Source organism: the organism of the source record quoted next, unplaced genomic scaffold, assembly GCF_019419815.1.
Source record: "Pyrus x bretschneideri cultivar Hongxiangsu unplaced genomic scaffold, Pyrus_bretschneideri_v1 Contig47, whole genome shotgun sequence".
Taxonomy (NCBI): Eukaryota; Viridiplantae; Streptophyta; class Magnoliopsida; order Rosales; family Rosaceae; genus Pyrus; species Pyrus x bretschneideri.
In genome coordinates this window covers 2,865,092-2,875,412 of record NW_025999784.1, presented here as the reverse complement: position 1 = coordinate 2,875,412, position 10,321 = coordinate 2,865,092, and the positions used below count along the sequence as shown (strand labels likewise).

Here is a 10,321-nt window from a genome sequence, read left to right as displayed (position 1 = left end):
CCTAGTCCTAATTTTAATTGGTCTATTGTGTGGTTTAGCTTAAGTCCTCGTCCCAATATCGTCGTTTTAAAAAACAAAATCAAAAAAAAAAAAGCTTCATTTTCAGTATCTTTATGCCTATATTGTAATCTTCAACAGCCTCAACCACAGCTATCACATTTATTATTGTAAAATGAAGGCATCCGTCATCTAAGCAATCGCAACTGGCTCCTATAGGCTACAGCACAGCACATGCTTTCCCCATGTGCTTCCAGTCGTTAAACCGTTTTTCTTGTTGCTGGACGGAACAGCCAAGATTCATTAGTTGGCAACTCTAAACAACGTGATTACTTATAATCTAATCTAGTTTCCATCTAACAACTAACAACCAACCACTGGCCTCGGTTTTTCCTTATCCATTTTTTTCTTCAACTTTACGTTTCAGATTTAAAATGCAACTCATCATTTTCCTCTTTCTTTGACAAAACGATATCCTAAACTTCTCTAGTTTACATAACCGCAACGGCGATTCATGCCACTTTGTCCCAAAACCTTAACCTCGACCAAAGTAACCTATCGTTTAAAGAGATGGGGAAGAAACCAAATAAATAACAATTTTCGGGAAGGGGAAAAACAAAACGAATGACAACATGTAACGGGCAAAACGACTGTTAGACGAATAATGCCGTCATACTCATACAGCATGGAGTAAAACTATCTGCTATATTAAGTGAAATTTAAGCAATAAAACAAGAGAAAACTGGTGTAGGACAAGCACAATTGCTCTCACAAAGTCAACAGTTCACAATTCAAATCTAAATACAGAGTTTAATACACGGTGCAGCTGCTGCATTCAAATTATCGTTCAGTCATCAACCGGAAGGGAACAGTCCAGGTCGATTCTTCCTCCAGGACTCACCGTAGATGCCTGGCACGACACTATTAAAACAAAACAAATTAAACCTACATACATTACAGTATTCCAATTCAACTAATGACAGTCTGTAAACATCTGGTAGATAATCTGTAAGAACACTATTAACTTGTATAGAAATAAATGAAGAGTAATTTCTTCAGTTGATTTGCTTTTGTTTATATTTGTTTTCTTATTTTTGGACGCCTTTTTGAAAATCCATAAGCAACTTCGCTTGCAGAATTCTGTGCGTATGCTTCTTAATGGCACACGGTATACATGTGAAGCTGTCTAAAAATACTAGCGAAAACCTCAGAACTTTTTCAGTTTAAATTGCCACATTTCCTGGACAGTACGTAGAGGCCACAAAAACCTATCGAAATTATGTGAAAGAAGGAGATATAAACCCTTCAAAATGTTCAGGTGTTTTGTTTATGGTGCTTTGAATTCAGAAACTAATTCGAGCATTTGTTAGACAGCCCGTTATGAACAGATAGAAATTCTTCTATGCCCAAAATAGATGAGTAAACTAGAGTGAAGGTATACGAAAAAAACTCAACATCTATACTAGTATTAAGAAGTTGAAAGCCACAAAGGAGGCTAAACCATGAGATGTAAACTGATTCCTTTTTAAATGGAATTCCAATCCCACATTACATACTGGCTCGTGATACTATCACATCCAAAAACATCATAGCAAAGTACATATAGTGAAGTCTAATATAACATAATGATAAGATTTGATCACCTAATGATATCGGACAAGAGAAGGATGTTAGAATGTTACCTCTTGCCAAACTCCATTAAATATCGCGACACATTGAAAAACACAAACCACAGCAACACAACGACCAAAGTATCTGTCAAGATTAAGGAACTGAAAAATGCAATATAACAGCAGAGAGGAAGCTGGAGAACCCTAAACTAAATCTGACCAAGAATGATGGGATAATTAGTAAAAATCTTGAATCCTCATCAGTATTACTTCCCCAAAATGCATTTTTCCGGCTATTCATCAAGAACCATCGCATTGCACCATATGGCAGATGCTGATTACCAAAAACACAATTTTTTAGGATACTTGTATATGACAGTATGGTAGCAAAAAGTAAAACAAGCTCAGAAGTATGGTCAGTTCTTACTTCTTAGTACACATTGATATAAGAAACTGCCAAAGAAGAGGCACCTTTCCAAATCATAACAGCAAGAAGAAATTTCTTACAAGCTCAAGAAAAATGCCAAGGGCCACTTGATAACTAGTTCGTTCTTAGTTTTTAGTTTTCACTTTTTGTGCTTGAGATATGAGGGAAGTATACAAAAAAATGGAGGGAAGAAGAAGGGTGATGACAGAGAGGTGAAGAAATAAAGAAGGAATAAAACATAGTCTTGAAAGTGAACACAACTTGAAATGATTTTGGTTTTTAGTTTGATTTTGTGTGTCTTTCCTTATATTGTTCCACATCCCTCATTTCTCCCATGTATTTCCCTCTATCTTGACACAAAATGAAAATAAAAATCGAAATGTTATCAAACGTTCCTAATTGTACACTCTAGACTCACATGTTAAAGGAAATAAGTTAATCATAAAAGTATGTAAATCTAAAACAAGACAAATATCAAGATGATTGAAGAGAAGAAAAGATGTACAACGTAGGATACTGAAGAGACAACGCTCCCACCAATCCAACATATAGAGCCCAAATGTGACATTGTAGAGATAGATCTTTCGTTGAACCCAATTCATAACTCCACAATCTACAAACAATAAGTTAAAAATCCATAAACAATGTAAAAGAAAATATACATAAGTAAATCAATACAAGAAGAAGATCAATTCACAGATATTCCAGTAATATAAAATCTAGTCAGATGGAGTTGACAGAATAGCCCATAGCTTGGCTACACACATGTGCGTGCACGAGTACATGTAAATGTATCTAAGATCCAACCCTCAATGACTGCCAAATCCATCTTCAAACGTGCTAGAATGAAAGTAAAATTTTACGCTCGAACTGTATAGATATGTTAGCAATTAACGGCAAGATCACTATATCAGCGGTAACATCAGCCGGATTGCTTGCTTGCAATATAAAAATATATATATGTATGTATGTATGTATGTATGTATGTATACATATCTAATACAATATTTGCTCATTTTATGAAAACCCAGACATAAACTAAAGACCTGCTTCTGCTCAACTGTTGGCTAATAATCCAATCACAAATCTAAACATAAAAAATTGAAACAAATCACCCAATCACCCAATCAACTAAAAATGTAAACTTTATCACAACTAGCCACAAAACTCACTGATCAAGTAATAATTAACATAAAAAAATAAACTAAATAAAAGAAAAAAGCATATGAATTTGAATATCAAATTGTCAATCAAAGAAAATAAAGGATTTACAGGAAGAAAATGAACCAACTGACCACCAAAAATGGTGGTTTCCAAAGCACATCAATATACCAGAAAACAATCAACACCCATTTTCCCAAAACTAGAATAAATCACAAAAAACAGAGATAATTAGCTCACCAACTCTATTGGATCGTATCGAATTCCAAAATAAAATCGCAAAAAATAATTAAGCAGTACAAGAATAATACGAAAATACCTGACTTTTCCTCCGCAAGAAAGAGAGAGAATTTAAAAGGCTGTGTTGCGTTCTGTTGTTTTCTTTCTTCAGAGAGAGGAGAACCGCGTCTTTTAACTAGAAGGGCATTTTGGGGATTATAATTGTTGCTACCAGCTTTGGTTCTCGTTTTCTTGCAGCTTCTTTCTCATTTTTGGTGTATGTTCACGAGAATGCCTACCGAGAAGGATTCTCACTCCTCTTCTTTTTTTTTTTTCTTTTTTTTCTTTTTCTCTCCTTATTTGAACGGTCGGTTAAGTTACTTCAACATCTTATATTAATTTTTATAGAAAGAAAAAGACAAAATAAAGACTATAAGAGAAGAGATGAAAGAGGATAGAAAGAGGAGGGAGAGAATCATAATCCAAAGTTTCATCTTCTTGACTCTACTTTTAGCCTCACACTCTAGAAATCAGAAAAAATTATTTAATTGTTCGATTAACGTTGTCAAAATTTCAAGGTCTAAACTCAATTGTGCTCGGTTTTTCCAGTTAGATGACTAAATTCATCAATTGACTAAATGATATTGGATAACAGTTAGACTCTAATCGAATAACATGGTTCATTTAGTTATATTGGATAACAATTAGAGGACTAAATAATTTCGGAATTTATTGATTGTTACTTAGTTGACCTTTAAGAATGACTTGGAATCTAAAAGGTTAGAATTAGTTGAAGAACTGTTATGCACAAAAAAGAAGTGTCATGAGAAATTCTTTCTTTACGAGGTATTCTTCGTTACTAGTATGTCAGTGAGATGTTTAAGTTCGAATTTCGATAATGAAAAGTTCGAACCAATTTATCTTCCTACTAAAATAAGTATGAATCTTGATAATGACTAATATATCTCCTTACTTTTTAGTGTAAATATTTTGTTGTACTCCAAATAAACAACCCCCGACCATAACCTTCAGATTTTCCTTCGTTTTTCGTTTAACTTTGTGTTTTCATTTTAAGATGCAAACTTGTCCTTTTTTCTTTCTTTTTTTTTGATCATACGATATTTTAAACTACTCTAATTTTATAGAAAGACATTCAAGCTCGAGTGAAAGGGTGCGAGGCAAACATTAAACAGTACAAAACCCCAAGGACCCCGGCGCCCCAAACACAAATGTAACACCCTAACTCCCGGTACCCGAATCCATAACCCTAATTCGTGGCACTCAATACCAGAACTCAGGACGCAGACTACCGGGACTCAAATCTGGCATGGAACTTCGACTCCCGGAGCTGAGATACTAGCAGCCAATATTCCGACGACGGGGACACCAAAATAGTCATTTACTTATCTATTACATTCTTGTTATTTTGAATGTAATGAACTGTGGTTTGTAAAAACAAATTTACAAAATGAACAGGAAAAGTCTCTGCCAACAACATTTTCTGACAATTCTGATTTCTTTCTGTTCAATCAAATACCTTTTCTTCTCTTTTATATATGTTCTTCCACTCAACAAAACTTGACAGAAAAATTACACATAGCCACAGGCAATACACTACGAATCGAATGATATAAAGAACGAAAAGAATGAACGCAAAACTTGAGTGCACACATCACACCATAACGAGCGAATCACAAAGCGATTCATCCAAATCTTTACCAAACCTGCAACCTGTTTTCAATTTAACCCCGTCCTCAAACTGATCACCAGCGCAACATGGTTGTTGAGTGTGTTCATGAAAGAATGTGCATCGAGGTTTGTTTCTCCCACCTGAAACCTTTGGCTTACGCAGCAATTGGATCCTGCATTTGAGGGGAGAGACGCAATTACAATTTACAAATTTACAACAGAACATAACCAAGCATAAATTTACTTCATTTCTGGTTCGGATTATATACAGTTACCCTAAATAGTAGGAGATTTGGTTGGAGACACAATTATTCCTCTTGCATTGAATAATTAGTTGAAGATTTAATTGCTTAATCATTTATTTTTCAAAGGGGTAATGCCCTGGAGTTTCTAGCACATTTGAGCAAGGCAGTACAACAGATACAGAGGGTAAGTCTATTCTTAAATTCAACCTAAAGAAAGATGGATACGGCTTTGTGGCCCTTTAAGGTTGGAAAAATTATGCGTATTATGTTTTAAATTAGAAAAAAACTGTGACTAAAGTACAAAATTACTGGCTCTCAGAACTCAACGTAAATTTTTACCAAAACAGAAAAGCAATAATGTAAATAATACTGATAGATAAGTAAACAAACCTTTGCCGTCAAGTTTGAGACAGCCATATGGAACTTTTCTCTGGTTTTTGTACCTGCAACCTGTCCTGCCTTTGCCACCTTACCAAAAGCACCATTTAGCCACGCTGCTCCAGCAGTCACATACCTGTCAGCACCACATAAGAGTTTGTCAACTAACATTCTCTTCTATTCTCATCTATCAATAGAGATGATTATGCTGTCATTTACAGTATCAATTCTTTATTTGAGCTGCTATTGGCACTCCAAAACAGTCTTCCCACACTCCTTCCTAGTGAAATAATAATAAAAGAGGAGTGTAGGGTAACTTGTTTGGAGTGCTAATAACAATTCCCTTCTTTACTTTCATGTCACTTTTTAGGGGTGAGTCCATTATTGTCAAAACACGAACATAGAACCATCAAACAAACACTAACATAGGAAAATCCAGTCCAGGGAAAGAGGGTCAACAAAAAGGATTTTTTGGTACACACAGCGATGATGTTTCAGTCATCTATTAAAAGTAATTTGTGAAGAACAAGAAAATCAGAATTGAACCAACAAACTGACTCTAAACAATCCAAAGAACTAAAGCGTTATCAGAATGAGTGCTACTTAAGTTAAAGATCCTGGTATATGTCAAAAAATATATACTATCAAAGTTGTGGAATCCAACCTAGAAAAATTGAAAACGCATGAAGAGCAACTGGGTTTTGTATACCCAATATCGGATTTTTATTTGTAGCACATACTATAGAAGTGGCCTATATAAGTATTTGGGTGTTTGAAGAATGTGTACCAAGCAAAAAAGGCTTCAAGTCACACAAATGAACAATGTATACCACTGCCCTGGTTAATTTGCACACAATCCATTTTGCACTTTCACCTCATTCTTAATGAAGGCATGCAACAATTTACAGCAGAAAACTGCTAACTAGATTGACTATGGGCTCATATACCTGCTTGTTTTGACAGCTGACCCCGTATCATTCAATTTTCTCTCTGCTGCAAATATTGCTGCCATTGTTTTATCTGAGACATGAAGCCTCTGATCAACAGACTTCACTTTCTCATTAACCACAGAAATGCCTACTGTCAATTTCTCTGTAAGCCCCACTTTCCTGTCAAAGGAAATGACCTTCTCTGATGCACTTGCTGTCAACCGATGCTTTTCATCAAATGCTTTAGCCTTGTTCACGGCATCTTGTCCAATAGCCGAACCCTTTGCAAACATAGTGGTCACCACATCTTGTGCTTTATTAACATACACCCTGGTAGGGGAGCCAGTTTTATCCTGATACGAGAGAATAAAAATACCCTGAGCCCATAAACTAGGAAATATTTAAAAGTAAGTCAACTGCTGAAGATGTTAGGAAACAGAGGTTTCAGCATAGATCACTTGGGTATTTGCTCATCTCTAGCATGTCATCAGTCATTATCATAATATTGAGGATGGACCACCTAGATGTCGCAATCCAAAAAATGAATGTGCTAGTAGATATTTTATAAGGCAGAAGGCTATGAAAATGGAAAAACGTATTCCATGTCAAGTCATTAATCTTTGTTTTCTAGTTATGTAATTTTCTCATTCATACACTACAATGCCCTAAAAGAACAGAGAAATGACATACAAGGCGACCCATGCATATAAACATACATTCTCATCCATATTAAAGATCTTATTAGTGATGCAAGGTTTAAATCCCAATGTGGGATTCGACATTCTCAAGTTCTCAACGCACAATTTTTTCCATTTCCAGTAATTCTCTGATATCCACTGAAACTGCACTTAAATAACTATACATGTGAAGTTTTTAAACAGGTAAGATTCTTAATATCATAAAATATGTGGTGGTGTCATTGGCTACCTCAGCATCTGGTGAAATATTTTCAGCAGGAGCAACAGAATCAGCACTTACGACCATCCTAACCTCCTGTATGAATTGCACAAAATGAAATCCAAAGCTTGGCTGTAGGAAAGAAACAAGATTGCAGACACTTTTAAATGAAGCTTACCTGCATCTCAATTGGTACATAATTTTGAACAGGAGAAATAGTCACGATCTGATCTACTATCGTTGCTCCCTGCAACCAAAACACAGTTTCCATTACATAGAGCCAAAGAGCAGAAGATTCATATTAACTGAAAATGACTCCCAAAACAAGTTAAAACCCTCAAAACATTTAATTGAAGAATCTGCTTCTTCAGATCATGTCAAGGAAAGTAGTAGATGTCACACAAGTGAATTGAACACGCGACAGCCTTAGATCAAGCATCTATAAAGAAATGGATTGTGTAAGTTACACTTCAAACAATTGAAATTTGTAAAATTAGAACCACAAACTAAGCATCCAATCAACAAGTAGTGTGGAAAATCCCTTTCTCATAACTTATTCATTGACATATCACCATTTAAGATACCAGGGTTCTTTTAGTGCTTTTCAAATCAACTCACATTGAGCATACAAATGAAAGCACAAAAAGCCTGGCTTGAAGCTAAAGAAAGTGCTCAATGCTCGCTTCCAAAAATTGCATTTTAATCAACTCAACAGACAACCTCTAAGGAAAACAAAGAAACAAGCATTGCTTATGAAGAAAATAATTATTACTTATTAGGCATTGACTTCAATTCCAAGAAATTGAAAAACAAATTTGAGAACAATACCGATAACAACAATGCGATTTCAAGAGCTTTGGGATCCTTGAAAGTAACAAATGCAGTCTTTGATTTCCCGGGCTCACTGCACAGACAACCAATTCAGAAAACAAGATTAACAACTGCAACAAAAGCTTGCCACTTTCGAAACACATAACCGGGTTCCAGCATATATCAGATTATAAGTTCAAATTTTCATTTTTTTTTGGAAAATAAACTCAAGTCAAATACTTTTTTCTTCCATTTTCTCAAATTTTAATGTAAGTATGCATGCATGTAGGTAAGTACATTATTTTCTTACTTAAGTTGACTCTACCCTTTTTCCTTTATTTACCTTTCTTTCCCTCTGAAAATTACCGGGAAAATTAAGAAAAAAACCTTCTCTTCTTACATTTTATTTTCTCGGGAACCAAACAGAATGAAAACCCCCAATGTAAGTATAAAAAATCAAAAAACGAAATTTTTTACCGTTGGATCTGAATGCGTTCGATTTCCCCAGAGAAGGAGAAGAACTCGTGAATCTCTCTCTCGCTAGCTAGATCTGACAGTTGCTTTACTTGGACCGTCCTCGTCTGCCAAAAATTAAAATTCAAATTAATTTCTAAAATTCACAAAATCTAAGTACGTAAGTAAAATTGTATCTGTAAGTAGGTTTGTTGGAAGACCTGCTGCTGCATTGTGAGTGTGAGCTCTGTGAAAGAGGGAAAGTCTTCTCCTTTCAGAAGGGTTGCTGGCGGCGGCGCCGGTGGTTGGTATAGCTAGGACTTGGGGGAGAAAAATTGAAGTGCCAACCACCAGACCAGACCAGAGAGAGAGAGAGAGAGAGAGAGAGAAGGAATGTATTTTTGTGGAGATGGGCAGCTTCACAATCATTTTCCTTAAATAACCCTGCTATCTTCTCAAATTTCTCTTTTATTGAACTTCCTATTTTGTCCTTTCGGCTTCATGATACGACACCATTTTATGTGCTTTTTAGTTTTTATTCTACTAATTGCTGTGATTTATTCTTTTTGCTCTTCACAGTTGATACAAAGGGAAGAAATAACAAAGCAAAGTCCCTGACAAGACTTTTCTTTTGGCCCAAGTCATTTTTTATGCGAGGAAATGGTATGATATTTCAATTTTAACTTAATTGAAATAATGGTTCTTTAACTAAAAATTTATGATCATTGATCTCTTAACTTATTAAAACATAGACTATAATCTTTTTCGTCGATTCCATTAGAATTTTTGTCAATGGGCAAATATGGAAAACTAAATGAGGAAATTTTAGCAATGATTCCTCAACTTTAATCCAATTAGAGTAATGATCCCTTAATTTATCTAGATTGTACCATGATCCGTACGCCATAACTCATTTTAAAGGATGTTCTGACAGAGTTAAGGAAAAGTACCGTACCTGCACGTTTTAAGGAATTAAGTGACCAATGATCACAAATTTTTTATTAAAAGATAATTGCTCCAGTTAAGTTAAGTTGATTTACCATTGCTACAATTTCTCCTTTTTATGTCTCGGAGTTAAATGATCTTAAACTTTGAACTACAAGCTTTTTCTTGCAAGTAAAAAACATCTAATAATTAGCCAACTAATTAAATTAGTTTATTTAAAAAAATAAAGGAGGCATAAGTGTACTTGAAATCACCTTTCACATCAAATTCATTGATATTTCTTTTGATTAATCCTAGAAATGATAAGGGAATGGAGTAATATTGTGTTTTCGTTCTTCGTGGTCTCTAAATTGAGGTCTCATTGCATAGATGAATGGAAAAATGTTTACCGGTATCGCATAAAGTTCACATCGATTACAATAAGAAATTTGCAATTTAAATGGTCACGAGCATTTATCCTTTCATTTTATGTCGGACGATTAATTCCTCATTTCTCCAATAACGTTTGAGAAAGGGTTGTTGATGTGTCTATTGAAGACATCCTACTTGAAAGGAGGGAGT

The 10,321-nt window shown here is 35.0% G+C and overlaps 1 protein-coding gene across 1 annotated transcript; it reads right to left on the bottom strand.

Moving 5' to 3' along the window:
* Window positions 1-4,896: 4,896 nt before the first annotated feature.
* LOC103956234 (binding partner of ACD11 1) lies at window positions 4,897-9,229 on the bottom strand. The gene is made up of 8 exons (XM_009368201.3): window positions 9,037-9,229; window positions 8,840-8,943; window positions 8,381-8,456; window positions 7,731-7,799; window positions 7,583-7,648; window positions 6,674-7,008; window positions 5,739-5,862; window positions 4,897-5,276 (listed from the first exon to the last, which is right to left on the bottom strand). Exons 1-8 carry the CDS (start codon window positions 9,046-9,048, stop codon window positions 5,259-5,261), a joined length of 804 nt encoding a protein of 267 aa, XP_009366476.1. The 5' UTR covers window positions 9,049-9,229; the 3' UTR covers window positions 4,897-5,258.
* Between the last annotated feature and the right edge of the window lie 1,092 nt (window positions 9,230-10,321).

Bases quoted from the DNA above. Each gene is read 5' to 3' on its own strand.
- LOC103956234 (XM_009368201.3), bottom strand. The intron at 8,457-8,839 runs GTAAAAAATTTC...TTGTCTGTGCAG, and splicing joins GAACGCATTCAGATCCAACG to TGAGCCCGGGAAATCAAAGA. The intron at 7,800-8,380 runs GTATTGTTCTCA...TTTTGGTTGCAG, and splicing joins AAATCGCATTGTTGTTATCG to GGAGCAACGATAGTAGATCA.